This window comes from Acipenser ruthenus, chromosome 21 (assembly GCF_902713425.1).
Source record: "Acipenser ruthenus chromosome 21, fAciRut3.2 maternal haplotype, whole genome shotgun sequence".
NCBI classification, from domain to species: domain Eukaryota; kingdom Metazoa; phylum Chordata; class Actinopteri; order Acipenseriformes; family Acipenseridae; genus Acipenser; species Acipenser ruthenus.
Window position 1 is genome coordinate 25,786,966 of NC_081209.1, and position 26,931 is coordinate 25,813,896.

Below are 26,931 nucleotides of genomic sequence, written 5' to 3' on the forward strand. Positions count from 1 at the left end.
TGTAACAGATTTTTTAAAGATGAAAATATGTCTTATTACATTCAAAATGTGTTTTGAACAATTAAAAAAAAAAAAAACACGAAATAAGGTTTTGATGATGTTTTTTTGGCAGGCAATGCAGTGCTGACAGAAGCTCACATGTTTTGGGACTCCTAAATACCAAAGGAAAAAAACCTTAATGCACATATCTGTAGATATCATCTTATTAGAACACTGTGTCATTTTGAATTGTCATGACAAAGTGGGAGAAGTAATTCAGATGCTGTATTGTGGATTTGTTGCAACCTTTTTTTGGTCCCTTTACAGTGAAGTGGCAGCAAAACACATTAATGTTTATGAGCCTTTTTTTGAAAGCAGAATTGTGTATTTAAGCAGTTAGGCTACTAAATAGCACTCTATAAAATCAGTACGATAAACCACAAAGTGACAACATAACGATATCGTGAACTGCATACACCAAATCTGTAGTTCCTATACATTAACTATTTTCGTGTAACAGTAATACGCGTTCTTGGAATTTTAGTAATCCTTGCATTATAATGAGGGACATGCCTGTTAAATGCCCTCTCCTTTCCCAAATTTGAAATTGTATAACCTGTTTTATGAAGGATTGTCTCAGTACACAGATTTGAATAAGTGCCAGCTGAGGTGTTTAGAGTTGCACTGACAGCTTCCTTAACTGCCCTGTCTGCAAGCAGACAGTGGTTACTACCTAAAGAAGGCCGGCCACTGCACTTAAAATACACTTTGTGATGATGTAAATGGTATAATCATATTGACTAAATGTTTTATGTTAGAAATAAAGTCACACTCGTAAGGAAAAATACCTTTTCTCTGCACGTTTGGTTTTAAGGTATAAAACATCTACTGTATTTGAATAGAAAGATACTGTACAGTCTCCATTCAAGTGTGTGCGTGTGTGTGTCATATAAATAATGTCTGGGTTTAAAGTCAGTTCTTCTAAACTACTGCCTAAGGGCTACAAGAGTATTACTGCACAATTGAGGTTACTTTTATAACGCAAGAGGAATTGTTCAGTGCTGTTTTACATGAAAAGTGCAGTCACTGTGTGTTATGTGGAGAATAGGAATGCGGATGCACCTATGGCCGTTGTGTTTTATAGTGTGACTGCTCGGAGACGGGAGATGTGTTTGTTTACTATGGTCAGGTTGCATGGTCTGTTGCCCTTTTTGAGCTTGTTTAAGGGCAGTTGTGCAAACAAAACCAACCAGGTAGTTATGCTTGCAAAATCACAAGAAAACCAAGGCAGTGAAACATTTAAAGAAATCCCTGAATCTCCCTGTTATATCGAAGGGTGAGCATTTCATTCTGGATTTTTTATGGTACCCGCAATCATCCTTTTGCTTTTGGTTTTGCTTTTTTTCACAAGCATCAACTGCTTCAGAAAACTCCTGGCACTTTTGAAGTTGATTGACAATGTTCTTGCAGATATTCATATTTGCTTCAGTAACTAAAATACATACAACAAGAATGTATCTTATTCCACACATTATTCCATCTCAGCTCAGAGACAGTAAAGCAGCAGAAGTATATGACATGACTCATTTACAGGGAGCTATTCTGGAGTCATGCGTTGCTGTTAGTGTATTTATAGTTTATGATGGTTGTATTTTTAAGGGAAGCATGCACACTAATATTGAAGGAGAAACATTGGGCTGTTCTTTACTGGGATGCAAAGTGTTTTCTTTTGTTGCGAATGCTAACTTGTAATTGCTATAGCAAAAAATATCCATATATCCCTGCTGTTCTGAACTAACGGTGCCACTCTCTCCCCTTTTCAGAGTATGTAATATCTGTAGTGAACCCTGTTCAGCTGTCTCTACTGACTGAGCTCCTCGGGACTGCATGCCCTGTAGAACACACATCTCTTGTATCAGAAACACAGTAGTACACTATATGTAATTATATTACTACGCACCTCTTCTATCACTCGCAACCTGTGTAGAATTCTCCTAAATATTTGTAAATCTGTGTACACCACCAATTACCATACTTTTGGTGACTTCCTGGATAACTCCTCTGAGAAACAAGCACCATTTGTTGCTTGGAGGAGAAAGTCCATGAAAGGCAGCTCTGTGTTTTCCGGATTGTATTTTTCTTGAGCTGGCTTTTGTTGCATTTTGCAAAGCTTACTTCTGAGTTACTTCCTGGAAAGTACAATCTCAGGGTTTTTTTTTTTTTTTTTACCTTTTAAGGATTTAGATGGCACCGAATGCCATGGTAAAAAGGTTTCAATGACTGGCATAACCTCAAGCCACTATTGGCTTTTGTGGTAATATTAAAAAGACATAATCTTCATCTTTTGTAATTTAATGTAAAGTTAGCATAGCTCAAAATTCCTATTGAATTGCCAGTGCTCTTAAATTACCAGCTTCAGTGGTGGTTAAATGCAGTCAGTACCCAGGGTTTGAGGATAAAACATCTTCCTTCTTTAGTGTTGCATAAAACAGCAAACTATGAGGATTATAGTATAAACTAACCACATACAAATGCTATGGAGGAGAATGCTATTACGTTTCATGTAGCGTTATATTGAAGACTGCTAAATGTGTCATAAATAAGTATCATGAAACTCTTTACCTTTTTAAATATCTACTCTTGCTCTTTAATATTTACCTTAAGTAAGTCATGTTTGGAAGTCAGCCAGGAGACTTCAGAAAACGCTCTACTGCTCATGTGTTTACTGAGTCTGAGCCTCGCAAGCTCTAGCAAATACAGTAGAATCAGAGCAAAGGTTTTACTATTTGCTTCCTCAAATGATAAGTTGGTGTTCTCTACAGTGTCCAATTCAGCTTGCATTAAAACTGGCATGGCTGTAACCTCAATGAGATGCAATAAGAGTCTTATTTTCAAACTTCTCCTGGAAGTAGTTTATGTTTTGAAACTTTAAGGGATTACAGTATATGTTTTGATATTTTTTAACCAAAGCAGATTTCTTTTTTAAGTATTAGGGCAAACAGCAGTGTTTTGTTTTAATTTTCCTGGCATTCCTTTAATATGTTGTGATCTTTGTTTGGCACGAAGAAGCTTAGATTAATCTCTCTGAAGAGCTCTGGTTTACATTGCTAGTGCCCGTCGTGATAACATTATTTTGTAAGATTTTAAGCCAAATAAAAACTTTTGCCTTAAACTTCTGTTTCTACAAAGCTTCTTCCAAAAGCACGGTTTGCTTTGTACGTTCTGAAATGGAAGCCGTTTCGTCCCTGCTGTTTCCAGGGGGTAAAGGGTTAAAGAAATAATCTAATAAATGTTACATTGAGCCAGATATCCAGAAGCTGAACAACAAATGGTGACGAAATCCCCCTAAAGAACATCTACTTCAGTTACAGCGTCTCCTGTTCACAAGATGTTTGCTTTGTGGAGGCGCTGACCTGTCAAACCTACTTGCATCAGAGGTGGGGAGTGGGAAGGTGTCGCAGATGCCGAGCCCTGCTGAAATGCACCCTGCCCTTCTAATGAACATCCAAACAGTTGTTCCCCATCTGTTGCCTGGGGTCTGAGGGGCTGGGAATCCCTTCCCCCTGCTTCACCGCACAGTAATTAGTCTGTTGTGGGAGGCGAGTACAGAGATGGGGATGTCCAGCCTGGCTGCTAATACACACCGACCCACCGGAGATTAGCAGCTGTTTAGCCTTTGATTAGGCTGTGTAATAACAGTTACTTTAGATAATAATTGGATCGGATTCCTAGGCCATGTAATTCAGGTTTGGGTTGTCTTTTTTGCTGGTCTGTAGTTGAGCCATGTTACTGGATGGCCGCCTCTAATGCTATTAGTCAGCTGTCAGTCAGGGTGGAGGATGAGGCAGCACTGTTTAGCTCTGCAAATATAATAAGAGTTGGCAGCAACCAGCCTCCGACCTGAGGGATTGTGGCAACACTTTTCTAAACTTGTCTCCGAGCCATTTTCATTTGTCTAACCCAGTCTTCAATTTTTGACAAAATCCTCATGCCATGGCCAAATAAACTTCAGAATTTTCCTGCAGCCAGGTTGTTAAATACATTTTTTTTTTTCAGTGCTTGAATATAAGCTGCATGTCAAGCAAAGCATGAAAAATGACATAGGGTTTCCATTACATGTGAATTTATACCAAACTGAAACACTGTCCATAGGGCAAATTTACAGCACGTGTGTGTCTGTATGTGTGCTGAAATGCACTTAATCTGTTAATTTGTGCACAATTTACTGCTCGGTTATGATGGATCTAATTTGGTTGGCTATATGGCCAATGTAAATGATTACATTAAAGTTTTATTTATTTAGATCCCTTTCAAAGACTTACATGTCAATGCCTTATTTAGCTCTCTATACAAAATAATCAAAAAATCACATCAAATTAAATGTTAAATAAACCATACAAACTTTTTTTCCTCCAATACAGCTGTTGAAAAGATCTTATTAAAGGCAGATGTTTCACTCTCTTTTGAAAGGAAAACCTTTTGGCTGCTAGAATTACAACAGAGGCTGATTGGAACACAGTGCAGAATCATTCACCTTTTACAAAAAATATATTTTTCTTATGACACACATAATTATTCATTAATAAAACAGTGTTTTAGTGGGAATTCCATAACCGGTATTCTGTTTTTTTCAATTGGGTATACCCTAACCAATAATGTGTGGGGTTTTTTTGTTTTCAAGGTTAAAGTCTTTATAAAGAGGCTGTACTCTATTTACAAAAAGACAATAATGGCTCTTTGGAAGTAGTCTTTCCAACCAAAGCCCCTGTGCCTAACTACAGCACACCAGCTGGAAAACCAAACTGAGCTTCCCAGCGGGACCAGATAGCACCTGGCACTGCAGCTGGCAAGAAATGGGTTGCACTGCCCCCATCCCCACTGCAAGACAAGATCTTCATCAGCCTCCTTCCCTTCCCAGGACCATTTAACAAGCTGCCATAAACCCATTTCCGTCTCTGCAAAGCTTTTCGAGCGCTCACTGATGGGCTATTTAAAGCAAACTAAGCCCTCCTCAGTAGGTGCGAGTATTGATTCGGCATCATAAACTTACTTGCGGAGAATGTCTTGACATCCATGCCTACCGATTGCCAGACGTCAGACATGTTCTTACTATTGATGGGAGAAAGTTTGCTTAATCTACACAAAACGCCACTTAAAAGCTTGACGGAGAATGCAAGGCTTCCCTGTATGCACACTATTGCTTGAAACCTGATCTCAGAACTCAAAGAAGCTGAATAGTTCTTGGCCACCAAACTATAAAGAATTATACAGGTGCCGGACATGATTGACACAGACAGAGCTTGTGCACAACTATTTAAAATTTTTAAAAAAATAAATAAAGAAATAAAATGTAAATGTGTTCAGACTTGTTTGCCTTAAACTCAAACCTCTGCAGAGTATCTAACAGTAGAACGTGAGTTATTTACAGAAACAAAGAATTAAGGGCTTGCTATTTACCATCCAATCTTACTTCATCAGCCCATCACAAAACAAACATGGGTTTTAGATGTTGGAATAGGAATTGTAACAGTTGACTTATTGTTCAGTATTGTTCAGCTCGCCCCTCCCTATTAAAACAAAATAGTGGATACTTTTGATCTCAGCCGAGATATTTACTCAATAACTCAGCCATAGATACCTGTTTAACATTGCAAACTGCACAGTCATTGAAATAAGCCTTGCATTTAAACTATGGAAACCAATCACTCAATGTTCATAAAAACAGCTGTTTGGCTATTTTTATGCAAACACTAACACTTTTAAAAGGGAAATGTGATATTAGCCCCAAAATCTATGCTAATGGGCTGAAAAAGTATCATTTGTTTTACCATATTAGGTAGGTCTTTATCTAATTATCAGTGTGTGTGCACTAATTATAAGGTCTGTGCACCTCCCTGCCACCTACTGTACCTGCCTGCACAAGAGATTTCTATTGTCTTCTTCATTGATTCAGTAAAGGTTCACTGTAGTAGTATCTTGAAAACTACTCCCTTAACTCCTACAAATAACAAATAGCAGATTGCAATCGGAAGAATTTACATTTTTAGTTTTTTAAAGGTTAAACCCTTTTTTACCAATGGATTAAAGGAGCCACACTGTTTTAGACTACCCCTGTAGATTACATATTTTGTATTTGATATTAAAATATATGGCTGTAGATATCTTGTTCCTCTTCTATTTTGTTAAAAAAAAAAACTTTTGTACCATGTTAAGTCGCAGGGGAAACTTTTTTGAGTTTGTGCAGGAATTCTTTAGGGATCGTTTTGTTTCAGATTTCAGTTCAGCTCCCCCTTTAGAGGGAGTAAAAACTAAATATTTCCTCTGTGAAAATAACTTGATACCCCAGCTCGGCTTGGTATTCCTGACAATGTTTCTTGTTCTTCCCTCGCAGAACAATGCAGATCAAGTAGCATTTCAGGTCGGAGGGGGGCTCTCAGCCCTGGAACAGATTCTCCAGGTAGTCACTGCAGCCTCCTGTCCTAATGCAGTCCCACGCATTCCATTAAAGTAAGTACTGCCATTCTACCAAGCAGAGGCTCAGGTAGAATAAAGAAAACAAGTTTCTCTTTAGACAGTTTTCCAGTTACAGTATATTGATTCTCTTTTTCTTTCTTCTGTTCCTGAATTAGCAGCATGCACAGGCTAAACCAGTGTGGGGACACTCCAATTCCACCCCACTCTCTGATCCTAATTGCCATGAAATTGTCAATTTGCCTACAAGATGCCATAATTAGTTTCCAGAGACTTTCCTTTCCCATTTTATGAAAAGTTGTCACAGCAGGGGCAAAGAAAATTATAACCTGTATAATCTAATTACCACAGGACTGGAATCAAGAAGCTAACATGTCTTGCCCTTCCCCAAAATACAGATATTGCCTTTTTTTTTTTTTTAAAGGTAATTATTTTGAGACGAAAAGGAAACCAACAAAAGAAAGTTTCAAATGTCGTCAACATTAACAAAACTTTCTATTTTATTTAATATATTCTGCCTTTTAGCTGATCCCATTTGCAATTTGAATGCTCTGCAGACTGATAAGTAATTCTTAGAAGCCAGTCCTTTCTCCTGGAGAGACAAGCTAATGGGCTGAATGTCCATGTAATTTCCTTATTAGTATTTCCTTTCTTCCCATTATAGTCAAAATGGTAATTATACTTGAATTGCTTTGGGAAGATGCGTCTTGTGGCAACTGGTTCCCAATCCGAGGACTCTTTGAGAATGAAGCCACTATTGTATTAAAATAGATGTGCAGTCTCAGAACAGAGTCTGTGTACACAGGGTGTGGTCCCTTTACAGACAATTGCATTGTTTCTGCAAGCTAGGGCTGGTCGGTAACTGGGGAAACTTTCTGTATCGAGAGATCACCCTGGCATGTAGTAAAGCTGTTGTCTGGTAAGGCCTGGAAAAAGAGAGAGAACATTTTTCCTGAAAGGCAGCTCTTTCATTTTACTTGTGCGTGTTCAATTAAAAGCTGGATCGACCTTTTAGTAATGATGAAAGAATGGCCTTGGAGTCACCTTCTTTCAGAGCTTAAGTATTGTCATGTCTATACATGTGAAAAAGTAAAGTACAGCTCCGTGTTACAATTAGTGTAATTTTGTAGCAATTTAAAATCGATCTGTAGCAGACATTAATTGACCAACATGTTAACTTTTACAAGGTGGTTCACAAGTCCCTTGACCAGTTCACAGTTGTGGCAGGGAAAATGCATGTACCGTAGAGCAATGAAAATTGGCAGGTAACAACAGTTGATCATGGAGATTAGGAGAGTTTGGTTGATACATTTTGTTATATACTAGGCACTATTATAGCATCACTAGAGCTTTTTATGAATCTGTAAGTCCCCCACCACGGTTCTTACAACTACTAACCCATTTAATCTTGCAACTTCATAGTTTCAGTGTTATGGAAACACATTGAGGAAAATCTAATGGCACCCTTCACTAATAGTCGATTGTGGGTTTTGTACAAGGAAAAGTAACCCTTTCATTCCCGGTATTTTCTAATGCTGCTGCTGACTGTGTCAAAGCCTCATATCTCATAAGCCATCTGAGATAGTGACTTCATATTAGGTGGTTATATAAAGTTCACCATGGTCTGCTATTACCTGACTGGTTGTATTGCTCTATGGCACAAATCCTTTTGTAATCTAAACTAGACTAGATCACCTACAGATGGTGCTTGGCATATACCAATGACTTATTAATTGCAAGGCTTGATTCAGAGTTGTAACCTTCCAGAGGGGCACTGAGCATTCTACTAAACCTACAATAACCTTGTCAAGGTACATCAATACAGAACAGCAGTAATAAGACAGCCAGTCCCACTCAACAGCTAGCTTTCTAACTCAGAGAAAACCATGAAAGTAAAAACACCGGAATTTTAGATTTTAATTGTTCAGAGAGGATTTTCCACCCATTACCTTGTTATAACATTAAAAAATGTTGTTATGCAGCAATCATTATTTTTCATCTGGATTTTTTCATTTCCTAATGGGCAGTGAGACAGCCCCATCAGTGTACTTCAGCTTGTCTGTATATTGTGATGCAACAATATTGATTATCTCATTTTAAAAAAGTTTACTGATTTGCCAAGAAGACAGCTGCTGATGTGTCCTAGTGTATTTCCGTCTTGTTACCATTACATTGAGCTAATTATTCTGCAAAACAATTTTAATATCTTGCTATGGTTATGTGGCGTTCCCCCTCGAGATTTCTGGGGCACAGAGTTGAAGGAAATGAAGGTCGGATGTGCGCAGTTAGAAAAGGCATCTTTCGTCTCTGTGAATAATTGTCATGTGAGTGCCTTGGAATATGCATGAAACTGATGCGTCTTCCCGAAATTGACCTGTAAAGTCCCCTATAAATACACCATGTATTTAAAAATGATTTACAACGTGGTTTGTTCCCTTCTTTCTAAGTAATTACTGAACTCTACCAGTATGAGAGGAGAGTAAGGAAACAAGACAGGCTTTTGAGAGCCAGTACTGGCAAATAGAGGGGCACCAAAAATATAAAAATATACGTATCATTTTTATTATATATAGGTTAAATTGTGTAAACAGTAAAGCTTAATATGTAGCATTAATTCCTAATAGAATGTTTGAGCACTATGTAAGAAGTAAATGTAAGTGTCTTGAGCAATGGTCAAGAAAAAGGAGTGTGCTGTAACAAGAAGAGGTAGTAAATCAAAAACGTTTTGGAGTCGTTTCTAAATTGTTCAAGAAACCAACAACCATGTAGAACAGTTTTGTTAATATCACAGGCAAGTTCTTCATTGTACTCCTGTGCTTCATGCCTACCTGCAACAGCTTAGTGTGGTTCTTGAGCAAATATTCCCTAAGCATTGTTGACCTCACTGTGTTACACATGGGGCAGTGCAGGGACATGTTGCCTATGCTGGTTTGAATCCCCTACCTGTCATTCACTCTCTTCAGTGGTGAAATTAGTGGTTGCCCTCTGGGGGAGTAAAAAAAAACAAAACAAAAGAAAAATAAGCTGAAAATCATCTTAGATCCTTGGCACTGCACACTGCCTTGAGCATCTGTGTGTTTGTGGTTGTTTTACACATGGAACACCTGAAAACCTATCAAGCGTAGGCCTAAGCTTTTTTCCTATACTCATATTGTTTTACTTGTTATTAACCACGGTTCAAAGTGGCAAGCCTTCCAAAGAGTAATGACAGCAAGGTTGGTTTGTGTGAATGGTTAGGGGGTTACCTAGCTCTGTGAAATCTAACTAGTCCCCAGCAGGTGCTGCTGTAGAGCACAGTTGGGTTATTTTTAAAGTAAGGGTGATACATCAGCAAAAAAACAAGCAATGGTACAACAGGGTTTCTGTTTAGTAATGGCTTTTAAATTAAAGTAAGCAGTTAGCTTAAAGAGGCAAGGGGTGTGGGCGTATATCCAGAGAATGGATTACATAGGTATGCATCCCCTCTGCTCCTAAAGCTTCACAGCTGAATGGGACTCTGAACGGGACATTGCATACTCAGTTTCTATGGGCTAACTTTTTTATGCAAGGCTTAACAACTGGCAGCAGTCAAGTTGAGGCAGTCACAGAAATTAGACAGACCACACTTATTCATGTACAGCAGTATCACGACTGTGTGTTCTCTGTAAATACACAATCCGCATAACACTCCTGAGGATGATAAATGTGTTTGTCTGTTTACTCAATAACTGCATATTTCTGCTGGACAACATAGGGGAGTTTCTGTTAGCTTATTCTGCAAGCAAGCACCTGTCTCTACACCAAAGACTAAGTGGATTTTCTATCACGTGGAAGAACAGCCAGCAGGCCCCAAAATACAGAATGAAGTTCTTATAGTCTTAAATAAAGTCAGCCCTGGTCAGGGGGTGAAACCGATGACCTCCCAATCCTAGGCAATATCTTGCCATTTGGCTGGCACATCTTTCTTAAAAACCTGAAAAAGAACGTCTCAGTGTTTCGGATTCGCTGTGAATACAGAGCACGGTCCAACTTCCATGAATTACACTTATTAACCATTTGTGTCCACCTCTAACAAGGGAGTGAGTCTGCTGCCGGTGACAAGGTTAAGCTGTTTAGAGTAGGTGAGGAGATTACACAGCTTATTATCCGCATCTCTCTTTCCACAAATCCTGGCAGCATGGTGCAGCTTGGATATTTAATCCCATGTCTACAAGATAAAGCTTTATTATAAAAAGATTAACAATATGCCTGTTGTTTTGCTGTGCACAATCTGGCAGTCTCTGGCAGTAAGGGTACTAAGTGCTGGAAAAGTTTGTGACCAGAATGGCGTCGGATGTGAGTTTAAAAGGTCTAGGAAGGGAGACCTTGGTAAGAAGACCTGTGCTTGAAGCCTGCAGTCCTTTGAACAGGAATGCAGCATTCTGATGAATCAGGAGGAATTAGTCAAATATACTTTTCATTCTCGTGTTACTTGGAAATGTCAGTTCAACAAAATGCTTCTCCAGGTCATTGACATGGATTGTCAGTAGTGAAGGTATCCAGTGTTTTTTTTTTTTTTTGGATTTAGAAAGGGTGGTATTAGGTATCACATATTATTGCAATATTGCTGTATTTTGCACATGATGGCTATTTTAAAGGGCTATGTTTAAATAATTAACAAATCATATAAGTCGTGTCCTGATTTGTTAAATAATAATAAAAAAAAAAACATCAAAAAACAGCGGTTGCATGAGGCTTGTATCTCTCTTCCAAGACAATTCTGGTTGTTTTTGAAGTGTGGTAATGTGGCAGTAAAGCAGGGAGGATACCAGGCTGCAGTCTGTTAGTTGATTATTAGGCGAGCATAGGTATATGTGGGTGCATTGCTACTCACACAAATATCACAGCATCTCATCCAAGCCTAGTACCATTACCATTGGCCACAAGTAACACACAATATAAGTCAAAATGAAGAATCATCTCATCCCAACTGAGAATAAAACCTGCATAGAGTGCTGTACTTGCACAGTAGTAGACACAACTATTTCATTCAATTAGGCAGTCTAGCAGTACATACCAGTTGCAGAGACAATCAGATTTGTCTTTATACCAGCTCAAGTATATTGGCTTATACTGTGATATTTGTTTTATAAAACCCAGTTTGTTTTTGCATTTCAAAAAATCTGAACACTTTAAAGATAATATACATAGAATATATAACATTTTCTGTGATGGGAGGGACATGACCGCTCCACCTATAACGAAATGCAGTGGAGTGTGGTTTCCTACAGCACTGGTTTGTAGGTGTGTAGGAGGTATGCCTCCAAGCCATCTTCATCTATTTACAGGATTTGTTTTGGTTCAGCAAAGTCCTAATTATTTCTCCATCTTTATTTATAATAGATTTATTTTGCCCCTATCTGAATTAGCCGGCTGCTAGCGTACTTTAAAATAAATAGCTCAGGTGAATAATTTGCAAATGATAACAATAATTGAGTGAAAAAAAAGCAAGTAGTTGATTAAAATATATAGAGAGTGACAAGTTTGAGCAGCACCTCCTTGTACCGTCATGACTAGAATGCAGGGCCTTTTGTGTTCTTGTCACAGAAGGTTTGTGCTCAAACGGTGCCAGTTGACAGCTGTTTTTCCTCTAATAAGATTAGATTAAAGAAATTAGTTGTATGCTCTTTAATCTACCATTTAACATTGCAAGCCACCTGGGGCCTGCCTTATCCCATACACTCTGCATTGCTAATGAACTCTTGTATAGCTGAACCCCAGAGAGCAAGCAGAGTCCTTCTCTATACACATCATAAGAGCTCTCACTTTACCAGTTTGAAATATTACAGGTATGAAAATGAAACGGATTATTTGATTGTGTGCATTATAAAATCTCCGAATTGATGGTGCCATGACAGTGTTCTTATCATAACTGTTTCTTTCTTTTGCTGAAGTCCTTCCTGTCCAACTATTAAAACGTACTTGTTTCTGTGAGCAAACAAGGTGGCCAGAATCCCCTCAAAACAGAGTTGCATGTGAGACAGTAGCATACATTGATTTATCACAAATGCACTTTGACCAGACATCAAATGATGGAGTGGGATCCAGAGACGGTAACAGAAACAAGCTGGAAATACTGTTTTTAAAAGTGTTTTTCAATTCAGACAGAAACCTGAAATGGGACGGAATTCCATTACCGAAAAGTATGGTTGGCAAAGGTATACAAATGTGCCTTTTTCCAGTTAAATCAATCCCTCATTTTCAAAGCTGGTGCCGTGCCCAGTATGCACAGCTTGGAACAGTTCTCACGTTACTTATGTATTCTGACTGAATGGAGGCAGTATCGTAACTCCACTATACTCCAGTGATTCTTTTAAAGCATGGAAGGGTTAGGGATAGGCTTGAGCAGACCACATCTCCAGAGGCTCGATGGTCAGTCAGTTTTTTGCATATATCTTTATAAAGGCATTTATTACTTTCAATACAAGAATAAAACTACACTGAGTGAGCTATCAGGGTTTATTTGCTATTGACGTTCATTTGATTTAAGACTAGTGCCATTGATGTAGCATGGCATTTTGTTTCAATATTTCCCAAACTCTGACACTATAGTTTATCTGAGATAGTTGTAGCCTCGAACTTAATTAGACTTCTGGGTCTGAATTTCGAACTGTTATTTCCATGAAAAGAATGTAGAAGAAGTAATGATACCCTTATTGTAAAGATTTCAAAGAATGTCTTCAAAAATGTCAAGAAGAAACTTAAATGCTAAAGATATTGGGAAATAAAACTGCTGTTACGATACCAGGACAAGAGACGGTATGATTAAAATTCAAGTCAGGATTTTGCTCTGTTTGTTCTTCCGAATGTTAGAGGATGATCCTATTAAAATTCATATCAAGGCAGCTTTAACCTGATTTGGTTATTCTAGTTGTAGTTACCACCAGATGTCTAACCAGAATAATATTTAAATACACCTGCAAGTCCATGAGCAAAACTAATAAATATCAAAACAAAATTAGAATTACATTTCTCTTTTCAATTAAGTTAATGGGTTGAATGTCCACGGCCCTTTACTGTAGAACAGGCCATATACCAGAGAACTGCAGGACCCTACCTGGGAGTCTCATTAAGGGAGTGAAAGCCTGGCAAATCGGAACACACTTGCACAAAAGTAGCATTGTGTAAACTCAGTCGTTTTGTCTTCAGTTAAATCTTATCTTTTTAATATTTGTTTATGGTTTAATCCCAATGTTAGAATACAAAACTTTTTCATTTGAAGTAGGCAGATAATTATGTTAAAACTTTGCAGGACGGTCGTTTCCAAAATCTATTTTTAAGACCACTTTAGTGCCAAGAGTAGACATTTGCAAAGATCTGCGGAGGTCTTTTGTGCTTTACAGCAAGTTATTAAGTAATCCTCGCCAAACTGAAATATTATGAACACAATCATTGCCGTGCCCTTTTTATCTGGATACTATGCCATTTCAAGCCTGATAAGGCCTGGGCTTCCTCTTTCTCTCTGTAACAATTTCTAAGTTGAGCCTAGTGCAGAACTGCACTATTCTTTTGTTCTTCCATGTTGTCACTATAGTCCCATTTCTTCTGTGATTGATATGCTGCTTTTATCATGAAAAGGTTAACCTCCAAAAACAGACACTTGTGATGCTTCTATATTCGTCCGTCTTAAGCTGGCTAACCACTATCTTCTCTTCTTCTCCCCAGGTCCTTGTGCAGTGCTGTAAATACATACTACTTGGCATGCAGTAGCTGCCAGAGCAACTGCGCTTACGTTCTATTTGGTAACAAGATCACTTTCCTAATGGACATGCTTATTCATCAGTTAACGGTATGTGTCCTATATTAAAATGTTTCTAACCCATTTTTTCAATTGAACAGCTCCTATCTGTCTGTGCACATATCAGTCGTTGGGCAAATCTTTTGCTGAAAAAAAGTATTTTGGGGGAAAAATATTGATTCACTATACAATACACTAATTTCGAGGAATATTTATTTGGAACCCATAATGAGTTGTTCTAATTAATATAAATGTTGTTTGCAAAATTGTTATAAATGCTAGGTTATATTAAAAAAAAAACCCCATAAAAATAGGGCCTTGTCTCTCTCACTTATATTTTGTCTCTTTTATATTTTGTCTAAACATAGCTAAAAATGTATACAGTGTATTTTCATTTTACATTTGAAACCATAACAAAAGAATAGAATTATGAGTCTGTTCGCCACATTTCTTGTAGAAATTATCTTATGCATGCAGTTTGAATTAAAAGCAGTGAAAGGTAGATGCCAGACACTCGTTCAGCCACAGCCCTGTTTTCTTCTCAGTGAACGAGCCAGCACACAGTATGGCTAGTTGCACATGAGAAGAAATCCTTCAACACCTTCAGTGCAGGCAGTAAATGGCAAAAATGATGCCAAACACCTGAGCCCCTCATCCTCTCATTGTTACTTGTAATGAGTAAGCACCTGAACCACACAGCTATGTTCCAGCTGGCATGCCTATTTTGTCTTTTCCGTTCCTAAAGCAGGTAATAAGAACCTAGATAGCTGAGCTGTTTAGTAAACATATTGCCTGTTTTGAGTTTATTCTTTCCCGTATCACAGATTGAATCGTACACACTTATCTCTAAAGAGCTCAAATGTTGCTCTTTTGTCAGTGTTTAGATGGGGTTCATACTTCCTGTGTTTTTCTTATCTCCTGCTGGGGATGCATATCCCTGGCAATGGGGATATAGTGTAAGCATCTGAACATTAATAGCTGGTTTCACAGATCCCAATTTAGCTGCAAACAATAGTCATTCTGTGAGAGTTTTAACCGGGCCGCAGGTGTAGATGATTCCTGGTGGAATTACCAAGCAGTCTTAATAATCATTTCATTTTCAGTACCAGCATTATGCTTCTTGAAATGTGCAATTTAACGTTTCTTACATATTCCTGCTGTTGACTAATGAAACCAGTTTGATACGTGACCAAAAATACACAACGCGAAAATCTAGTTGCTGATCGATCTGTTTATTAAACATATGCAGAGTATTTTTGTATTGCCTCTTACACTCTAAATCCCTTTTTTTGAGTTAGTTATGTCAGGTGTGTGGCTGCAGGGCTGTCTACTACACCTAGAGAAGCCTCTTGCGTTGATAGAAGTTGCTACCCGCTAGAGGCACGTGCAGAATCATGTCAAAGTGTGTGTGGGTGAGCTGCATGAACCTGGTTCTGTGCTGCGCTGTAATGAGCACAATTAAGTACAGTAGCCCTCTGTATTTACCAATGCTGTCTATATGGCAACAGCCAGGAATCTTCATACACTTTTTATAGAAATATGTTGAAGAAGAAGTAGCAATTAATTCAATGTTTTGTGGATGTTGATTTCCCATTTAGATGATTCATATAAAATGTCCTCAGTTAACCACATGTGTTATCTCCACTGAGTTATGCTGTCTTTTGGTTTCCCTTATCTGTGCATGCTTCAGAGACTTCTCACTGGCTGACTCCTGGCATTTAACCAGAAATAGTCTGCCACTGTGAGTTTTAACCACCAACTTAAAGCCCAAAGCTAATGAATAATAAAATAACATGCATGTTGTTCTTTGTCATCAAGTGTTACAAGATTCAAACTTAGATTTTTAATGACCTAAGCAAGGGAGGGGTGTGTTAATTAAAAGGATATAGCCTAATTTTAATGCATTGTAAAATATAAGCACCACATGTTAAATTACCATTTATCTTTCAATTAGCAGCTATTGATAACAACATTATAATTATAACACAAAAACAATTACAAAACATGGAGGGACTTATTGCTGTAACATATATATTTTTAACATTTTCTTTAGGGGTCACTGAGTTGAGATTTGGAGTTGATCATTGTGATTCTACACTTCTAAGCATTAAATACATAATTTCATGAAATGACAAAGCATATAATATTAGTGAAATTAAATAGCAGTCAAACATATAACACTATTGATTGTCTGAAATTGCTTTCCCATCAGTATGCACAATTTCTATTAAACATAAAGCCTTTCTGCTGGTCTATCATCACAGATTTACAATAGCATTAGCTAGCTTTGGTCAGGTTGGCATTATAATAATACAGTCTGACAGGCCTTGCCTGAAAGCTTGAATGTAGCTCATATTTTATTAATATTTTGAATATCCCAGTCATAAAAAATGCAAGCAGTTTTAAATAGAAACTGTGGAAACAATCTTACAAATATATTAGAGAGATCATTTGAAGAATCATGATTGCTAACTGGCTTCAGAGTAGATGATCAAACTTCAGGCAGCCTAGCAGTTAGGATTATATCGAACCATCAGTGTCTTTCAGATATTGTGTACTGAATATCCTTATTCAGTACACAATTATTATTCCTTCGTCACATTTTTCAATTTTTTCAGTTTTTTATATATATATATATATATGGAAAACTACAAAGCGGTATGTAATTCAATGTGCTATCGTAACATTATTCAGCAGGTTTCATTCGACTTTATAAAGCATAATGTGTTCATTCTATAGGGTAATGCAAAACTTTTGGCCACAGTCATACTATTTTGGTTTTTTTCTCACTTCTGCAGACAGTATAGTTTGCTTTGAGGTCTTGTATTATCATTAGTAAGTGTCATTTTTCAACTGTTGTCGGAATAGGACACCTCTGTGAGCTCCAAAATTCATCACAGCAGCTAATCCTGTTTAAAGATTTAAAATAAATACTGCAATACTGCTTTGCCACTGCAGCCAAGCAGCACAGGAGTAGAGAGAAACTGAGACCAAAAATGACTTGAGTGAAGCTGAAAATGTAAATCCCAGTGCAGGCAAAACAAGTTTGAGCAACACCTTTACAGGCTTCCAACTTTGAAACTGTGGAAGTCCAGCTATTTAACAGAGTGGTAAAGAAGTTTAGTTGATTTGGGGTTTTCTTTTCTTTTGTCTTCCCCCTTTAGTTGCATGTTCCCGATGAAGATAAGACTATTTTTGGAAGGAGTGCAAGCAAACAGGTATTTGAAGGGCTGACCACAGGACTCCTTAAGACCACTGCATCAGTTCTGGGATTCCTGCTCTCCAATCTCCCTGAGGGGAACAGTCAGCCCGGCACACCCAGAATATCAACACAGGAAACGAAAAACAAGCCTTCCCCAAACGAGGCCTTAAATTGCAGGGTACAAGACCTCATCAGGTAAAAATGAGTTCAAAACTACACACACATACTTACTCACATATATACTCACACACATACATGCTCACACACACATACCACTGTGGCTGTGTGCTGTTATTAACCCCTTCCTTCTTGAAAATTCTAAGCATAAAAGCTGTCTCTAGTGACAGCAGTTAATTATAATCATGCAGCATCAGAAGAATAGATTGATACAGAAGTGTGGCAGTGAGAGCTGCAGTGGGGACGTCAGACCAGGAAATGAAACAGAAACACAAAAACGTACGGGGCTAAACTGAGCCGCAGTGGTGCTCAGCTTTTTATTCATTAATTAAACAAACCAAACACACCAAAACAAATGGACACATTGGCCATAGTAAAATAACACAAACAATAATGATTATTTTGTAAAACACGTACTTTAGTTCACTTTCTTAACTCCTCTCTATTCTCAATTGCTCTGAGCCTGGAGTGGGTCTTTTATACTGTGGCTGGAGCTTTAATTACCTGTTAAACAATTACATTATTAAGGCTCCAGCCACATTCCCACTGGCTTTATCAGGATGGGGATTTAACCTTTTCGCCAGTCTAAAATAATAAATAATAATATCGGACGGCTTTTGTATGTCCGTACACAAACACAATGTAATAATAATAATAATAATAATAATAATAATAATAATAATAATAATAACAGCAATACAAATGAAAATACATACATAAATAAATCAATATATACAAGGGGTGGGCACCCCGTCACAATAAGATACAGACAATATGTGGGCACTTGAGGTGGGAGGAGATCAGAATGGGAGATCAGGTTTCACTGTTGCCCACACTCTGGCCTGGACAATCAGTTTCTTCTAAGGAAACTAAGATATTGGATACAAGGCAGCGTGACCCAGAACAGACATCGCGGCTCTCTAAAATGTCAATAATAATAATAATAATAATGATAATAATAATAATAATAATAATAACGTGTTATACTGGCATTTTAAAGTTTGTGTTTCATGCTAAAGCTTTGTTTATGTCTTTCATGCTGAAGCTTAAGACTAAAACTTATGTCTGTCTTCTATTTCTATTGAGTGGAGCCAAAATCTGCTGTGTTCAAGATGTGACACTCCTAGTTTAAGTGAAGGCTGTCTGTGTTTCATTAAGGACAAAGACTGAAAGAAAACATATACATTTTCAGTGCATCTTTGAAAGATTAAAGCATTCTTCTGCTGCCTTGGCTTTCCCAAAAAATTGTGTACTTACTTGATGGTGGTCAGTTGATGCATCCGATTTTAATTATGAAAATATAAACCCTACATCAGTTGTAGAACTCATTGAAAAGTCCTCCTGAACCCTTTCCTCCTTTAGAAACTTAATTCTTCCCTATTGATACTAGTATAGCAGCTCAACAGTCATCAAAGATAGATATTGGTCATAAAAGGTTGCTACCTGACAAGATCAAATCAATATTTACAACAGGGTTAAAAGTGTAGGTGGCCATACATACTTAAACATGTCACATTTAAATCTTTACCTGTATCTCAAGAAACAAATCTATCTGTGTTGAAACCTGATATTAAAGTAATGCTATGTCTTCAAAACCACTTGCCCAAATTTGATTAAACTTTATGAATTCCAGTTGTGTGAGTGTTGCTCACAGTGAAGGATGTATCTTGGGAATCTCTGGATGTGCAATTCTAAATGCTGTTGATGTAGGTCAAGGTAACCCATTTTTTCATGGCACCTTTTTGATTTGTTATCTATATTCTTGGCTGGGAGGTAGTATTTGGTAATGGCTAGTTGCCGTTACAGGAAAGTGTGTGTCATAAATGCGAAACAATTAGTATTTAAGTCCCATTAAGTACTGATATCAGTGTTGAGACCGCATCAAATTGTTTGTCAAAGATTTTTTTTATTATTATTTTTTTACATTTTACAGACATGCCTTGCTTTCATTTATGTTTCTACTCTGTATCAGATAAACAACTTTTCACTGCAACAGTTCAGTGGATTTATACATTTCTTCAGTTTTCAAAATATGAGGATTTTTAGATGTTACAAAGTCTAAACATTGGTGCACGTGGAGCTGTTTTATGTACCTCAGCGATATCATGGATTACAGCAGTAGAGTATAAAACCAGCTGCAAATGACCATTGTTGTAAATATTATGTACTGTACAAAAAGATAAGCATGCACTAATGGATAACAAATAGACAAAAAGATCTTAAAAGATATATATCTTATCCATTAATAGTCCAAACGTTCTAAGAAGCACAAATGTTTTAGTAAAATGCATTTACTGGTAACATAAGTAACACGCTGTACAAGAATCTACATTCTCGCACAAATACTGCTAGAACATTGATACACCCTTTAAGTCATCAAAGCAAAAAACACTTTGTATTCCTTTTGTCTAAGGAAAGTATAGTAAAGGATAAAGTTATAATTACGAGCTTTAGTTCAAGTGACACGTACCCTGTAGAACTTTTTTTTTTTTTTAATTACCAACATTTGAGAGCACCTCTTTGAGAAGACAAAAAAAAAAGATTTGAAGTTAAATTTTCAGAAGGCTGTTTTCTTCTGAAGTGAATAGGGATGACATGGTGGGAGGTCTGCTGATTGATAGTTTTGTACTCCTGGTCGTATGACACTAGGTGGGCTAAGCCCAGGCACACCTCAGGGCAGACATACCTGAGATGGAGACAGGGCCCCAGGCCCTGGGGCTCTCTGGAGGGGCCTTGCGCTGAGCAGGGTGGTTAAAGACAGGGTAATCGTGCATATAAGAGTGATTTGTTACTGAGTGGAGAGAATTCTCTTTAAACCTGTCACAAACAGACAAATTAGCAATATTATAATAAGAAGTTGTCACACTGGGAGGCTACCTTCAAGGTACCGTATCAGGTGTCCGCTTTGGTGTTTTGGGTACAAATTACAGTGTAGCTCATTGTTCTTCTGGGGCTCAGGAAGTTCATGTTAAATATTTTAGCTGGGTTTCTAAATTATTAAAGCCTTAAAATACATTTTCCCATTTAGTATTTCTTGATGAATCCACTCTGTGTAATGTTTTTATGAAGATTCCTGATGAAACTATACATATGTCTGTGTCATTTTCTTGCAAGGCTGTTTTTCTTCTTGCTGTTCTATGTGTTTTTTTTTTTTTTTTGGTTGTCTTACAAAAATTCATATACTTGTTTTCATTTTTCGTTTTGTTTTGTATTGTGGTAACTACTGTCCAAACAAACAAGTTAACACCGCAGTTTAGCAACCCACCCAGTGGATCTCAGTTCAGTAGCTGCATTGAGAGCGTGAAGGGAGAACAGGTTTGGCGGTGAACTGCTGGCTATGTGTATCCCCTGTAAGTGATTCTATGGGGGACTATGGGGTTAGTACAGGCTTTCTTTGATCCTGATAAGCAGTATGTAAACACTTTTTATTTGTAATGAAAACCTTTGTCCTTTCTGTTTCTTTTCCAGTTACTTAGTGTACATGGGCTTGATTGACAAGTTGTATGGCTGCTTCCTCTCTATACAAGGCCCTGTTGATGAGAATCCAAAGATGGCAACCTTCCTCCAACACGCTACAGAGCTCTTACATGGCATGTGCAAGTTGTGCTTTGCTGTGACTGGCAGGTAAGATGCCCAGTGGATGGGCTCCATGGATTGGATTTACTTTGCCAAGACTTCTTGGGCTAGATTTAATAAGCTTTTGCTCCAGTGCAAAGTTTGCTCCACTTTTCTTCTGTAATTACTTGATGTTAAAATAATATGTATTTGGTCAACTTAACAGTTCTCATTTTCCATAGTAAACACAAAGCAAAATTGAACCTGATGATAAAATCTTCAATTTATTTGTATTAATAAATGGTGTCATTTCCTACTGGGTTAACATGAAAATGTTAGTAATTACACAGTACTGTTTTTGAGTAAGTGTAAGTCAGCAAGTCACTATTTGTGTTGTGCTAGATTGAGCATCCTGATGTAACATTTTAACCTAAAGGAGAGAAAACCCTGGTGTCAAAGACCTGCAGTGTCTTTTTGCTTCCATTTTCTTCCAGTCAGCTACTATTGACTGGCTCTGGTATGATAAATATAGTCTTGTTAGCCATGAAACTGGATTTGTTTCCTACAGATGAAAGCAGCGGACCACAGATCTATTCAGAATTGAATTCATTCATTCCTTTATATGACTTTTGACATTACTGTACCAGGAAACAACCTGCAATGATTGCATTTGACAACCTACAAATCAGCCTGCCAAAGCTGCTCCCGGCAGTACTGGATTGCAATCCACAAACAGATTTAGAGGACACTTTACTGGGTTGCAACTATAGAAAGCTCTAGCCATAAGGCTATGACTATTTATTATTAATTGTTTGGTTTATATTTACTATATATTTTCCAGTCACTCACTGAGAGTGTGTACTAAAACATGACACTTACTGTTTGTTTTGTTCATTCATTGTCTGGTCATGTGACTTGCTGTTTCAGATCAAGTCTGTTCTGTGAACAGCTTGGTTATGAGAACAATTTTATCATGCCTCGGGTGATAAGTGCGGCATTCTATATACATTGACATTAGTTAACCAAATAATGAAGGAATTGCCTGTTCAAACAGTTCACCAATTTGTATAATCAGTAGCTTAATGTGATTAACACAGTGTTTTAGAGATTTAGGGTACTTCTATATTATTATTATTATTATTATTTGTTTATTTAGCAGACGCCTTTATCCAAGGCGACTTACAGAGACTAGGGTGTGTGAACTACGCATCAGCTGCAGAGTCACTTACAACTACGTCTCACCTGAAAGACGGAGCACAAGGAGGTGAAGTGACTTGCTCAGGGTCACACAATGAGTCAGTGGCTGAGGTGGGATTTGAACCGGGGACCTTCTGGTTACAAGCCAATTTGTTTAACCACTGGACCACACAGCCTCCTATAGGTTTACACAAAAAAAGTATCAGAAGAGAGAATACTTTCTCACCCTTGATGCCTTTAAGCAGCAGTGTGGAGTAGTGGTTAGGGCTCTGGTCTCTTGACCAGAGGGTTGTGGGTTTAATCCCAGGTGGGGGACACTGCTTCTGTATCCTTGAGCAAGGTACTTTACCTAGATTGCTCCAGTAAAAACCCAACTGTATAAATGGGTAATTGTATGTAAAAAAAATAATGTAATTGTATGTAAAAATAATGTGGTATCTTGTAACAATTGTAAGTCGCCCTGGATAAGGGCGTCTGCTAATAAATAAATAATAATAATAATAAACGTGGATTAGGCTTTCGTCATCAATTTGTCGTACAGTAATGTGGCCATACATTTCTAATAGGAAGAAACTAGTATTTTATATTTCATCATACCAGCTACTACTCTCTGAAAACTAAAAAGGCTTTTCCTCTCCACTGTTTATAAAACACCAGAGGGTCTTTGCACTCTAAGAATTCATCCTCTTTGTTAGCCATCAGAAGTCAGTTATTGGTGGCTGATTCTAATATTCTCAAAGAGTTCCTACCTGTCCAGTTTAAGCACCTAAACCAGTTTTATGATTGATAAATGATACATATATGTCAGGGAATATACACTGTCTGTTGCTTTACAAGACTCCCTGATTAACAGGAATTCCTGTCTGACTTGCTTTTCAATGCTTTGCTCTTTTCTGTGTCACAATGGCCTGAGTTGGTAGACTTGAAAGATGATTACATCAAGCTCAATGTTGCTGTTGTGTGATTTTTTTTTTTTTAAGTTTTTGTTTTTCGCTGTCTTTTAAACAAAGTTTTCATATAATATTGGTACAAAACGCATTACCATATATGTTTATGCAGTCAGTACTTGTGGTTATACACACGCAGTTTTATACAAATAAAATATGTGTTTATTTTTGGTTAGTATAAATGATAGATATTAATATACAAATAGAAACTGGTTTCTGTTGTAACACTGCTGTATTTCTTTCTCTTAAGAGTTCAAATGGTTTTGAAATGTACTGGATAGATGGCACTAAAGACTAAAGCTTTCCCACAGTATGTAATGAGTGTCCCTCATTCCTGCCCTAAAGGGACCACCCATATGGGGATGAGCGGGTAATTCAGCCTCTAAAAAGCCATCCACAAATGCTGACCTGGAACCAGTACAGTGAACTGTTGATCTTAAACCAATATGCATTCCAATAGCTAGGAATAATCTCTTAAGTAGTTGCATTTGTAGAATCGTCTTCTTTACCTGCACTTCCCAGCAGTGCAAGCCAACGTCTAACCCCATTCAGACTCCATAAACGGAGGCTGATGACTGTACATTTCAATTTCCAGTATGCAGTTGTGGGTAACAAATTATTTGACCTCTTTTGTTATTTATATTTTATGCACAGACATGTCAAAGTCCAATTGATCATTAAAACGTTTTAAACAAAGCTCCATTTGGCAGTTTTTGGGGGGGTAGAATTGGTTTCACATCATGGATGGCGTGTTCAGCAACTCGTATGCAGATTAGGTCTTTTAATTAACTAGGAGCAATTCATAATTTTTATAGTTATTTTTATTGGAGCTCTGTAACTCAGTTATAACTACGGCACAGGGAGTGGATTGTAAAGTGTTCCTTATGCTTCTCCTTGTGCCACTTCTGTAATTAAAAAATCTCCTATAAGCTGTAAACCTCATGGAAAACTGTTCAAACTAGTCAAAGAAGATACCCTATAATCATAGGGTTTAGCTTTTCTTAATATGCCGCTGAATAGATGACTTTGGACTTCAATTACCTTCTGGGCATAATTTGTCCCCATTTTATCTACAAGGAGAAAGCAAAGTTAATGTTGTTAATATAGTAAGAAACAGAATACGCTAATTTAAATGCTCTTGCCCGCATCATTGTTGTTCCTTGTTAGTTTTTAACATTACCATTGTTTTACTCCTACTAATGTGTGACAAACTTTGGGCCAGTTGTCGGCCTGATTGGACATCATGGACAGAAGTCTTTTTAATGTACTTCTTCTCAGTTGGCAGCCATGCAGGCAAACATTCAATAAGCACAGAAACCCAAGTAAACTGTGCATGCAGTAGCAGGTAGGCCCAGCAGGACAGAGATTGACATCTCAGCACTGTTTCAATTTCAGGTGATTAAAAACAGTGTAATGGCAGGGTGGATGGTATGGGGAAAAAAGCATGAAGCTAAATGACTGTAATCTGTGCAAGGCTTCAGGTCTCCGTGGCGTTTTATCTGAAGAACACACCAGAACCTGCAGAGAATTCCTATTACTTCCACCTAGTTATTAGGGGCTTCTAACGTTAAACAAACACAGGCCCATTTGGAATCTGTACAATAAATTCAGACACATTTGTCTCCAGTTCTGTCTCTGATTGTGACATCAAGTGCTGACTTTTGACCTCTTTAGTTCTTGAGTGGCGATTGACATTGCTGACAGCAGTGTGTGCACGAGACTCTCAGGGAGTTTGTGTGTGTGTCTAATGTAAGTAAATAAAGGCAAAGTATTTTTTTTACTTTCATGCTATTACCTCTTTCACCTGAGAGGCTGGCCTGTAGGGCTGGAAGCTTTGTGGGGGTCAGTCGTCTCTCTTCTACTGTCTCCTTGAGATCACTGAGTCACTGATGCAGCACTAAAATGTCTGCTTTTGGAGGGGAGACTCAATGTCCGATTAGGCGCTGGGCTTTCAACATCAAACGATGAGACAGGGATTGGTTAGGACAAAGAATATTTAACAAAAAAAAAAGTTTCTACAGTTGGAGCACAATAGCTAAAGCAAAACATGCACTTAAACACTCTTACCGTTTTCTAAGATGCACAAATATTTGTTAGACAGCTAAAGTAAGGCTCATTCATTTCCTGAATAGTTCAAAAGTTTGTGTCTTTAGTTTGGGAGTCAGACTTTAAAGAAGATAAAGCAAAACAAAATGGAAACTTTAGAGCCCAACTTAGATACATACAGAACTGTGTATGATACTGTATTAGTAATTTGCCCTGTTTTTGTAGTGGTGGCTTGCCTTTTAATATCTATCTGTATATTATTATTATTATTATTATTATTATTATTATAACAGTATCATTATTCTGTTAGCCATTAGCCTGTTTACATAACATTTATTGTACGGGTGTATTAAAGTAGAAGTCTAGGCGGGTGTATTAAAGTAGAAGTCTAGGCGGGTATATTAAAGTAGAAGTCTAGGCGGGTGTATTAAAGTAGAAGTCTAGGCGGGTATATTAAAGTAGAAGTCTAGGCGGGTGTATTAAAGTAGAAGTCTAGGCGGGTATATTAAAGTAGAAGTCTAGGCGGGTGTATTAAAGTAGAAGTCTAGGCGGGTATATTAAAGTAGAAGTCTAGGCGGGTATATTAAAGTAGAAGTCTAGGCGGGTGTATTAAAGTAGAAGTCTAGGCGGGTGTATTAAAGTAGAAGTCTAGGCGGGTATATTAAAGTAGAAGTCTAGGCGGGTATATTAAAGTAGAAGTCTAGGCGGGTGTATTAAAGTAGAAGTCTAGGCGGGTGTATTAAAGTAGAAGTCTAGGCGGGTATATTAAAGTAGAAGTCTAGGCGGGTGTATTAAAGTAGAAGTCTAGGCGGGTGTATTAAAGTAGAAGTCTAGGCGGGTGTATTAAAGTAGAAGTCTAGGCGGGTATATTAAAGTAGAAGTCTAGGCGGGTATATTAAAGTAGAAGTCTAGGCGGGTGTATTAAAGTAGAAGTCTAGGCGGGTGTATTAAAGTAGAAGTCTAGGCGGGTATATTAAAGTAGAAGTCTAGGCATATATATTCTATTATAGAGGATTTGTTTCATTAGTGGAAAGGGACAGTCTGATTTATTTAAACTTCTGTAATGTAGTTTTTATTTCCCCCCAAAAAATGAACACTGGTATTTTTGCAAGCAGTCTTGCAGTTCTGAGTGTGAGCTCTGTCTTCACCTGCAGGGCTTGACATTTCTAAGCATGTGAAGTGAGCCTGCACCAAAATCTGCTTTGGGTTAGCCTGGCTAACTGCTTCACTGTTGTTTTAAATGCCAGAAGAATATCCTTAATTGAATATGTTTTAAAAACACTGAGGATTGCCAGAAAGGTGTTACTAACTATATCTAAAAATCCACATTATGAGCTTTTAAATGTTGAAATCTGTGCGTTTTATTATTAGTTTTTTTTTGTTTTTTTTATCTAGAAAATAGTAGTGTGGTGTACTTATTTTCATAGTTAGAAAATCTGCTAGCCAAGAAGGAGAAGAAAATATACTAATACTGTAGATAACTGCTGCTTTGTTTTCAGAGCTGTGGTTTTATAAGTGGCATTTCTAGTTTACTGTCTCTGGTAACACTAGACAAACTTTTATGTCGGAGCTACCCACTAAGAGAAACGAACCTGGAAATA

At 37.6% G+C, this 26,931-nt stretch overlaps 1 protein-coding gene across 2 annotated transcripts in view; it reads left to right on the plus strand.

Annotated features, from left to right (window-relative positions):
- Nucleotides 1–26,931, plus strand: part of LOC117428042 (S phase cyclin A-associated protein in the endoplasmic reticulum-like) — a 98,498-nt gene that overhangs the window by 58,183 nt on the left and 13,384 nt on the right. For both annotated transcript variants that reach the window (XM_058995284.1, XM_058995283.1), the window contains exons 23-26: nucleotides 6,371–6,486; nucleotides 14,134–14,257; nucleotides 17,371–17,603; nucleotides 21,054–21,209. In XM_058995284.1, the coding sequence (XP_058851267.1) occupies nucleotides 6,371–6,486; nucleotides 14,134–14,257; nucleotides 17,371–17,603; nucleotides 21,054–21,209 (629 nt within the window). The remainder of the gene's footprint in view (nucleotides 1–6,370; nucleotides 6,487–14,133; nucleotides 14,258–17,370; nucleotides 17,604–21,053; nucleotides 21,210–26,931) is intronic.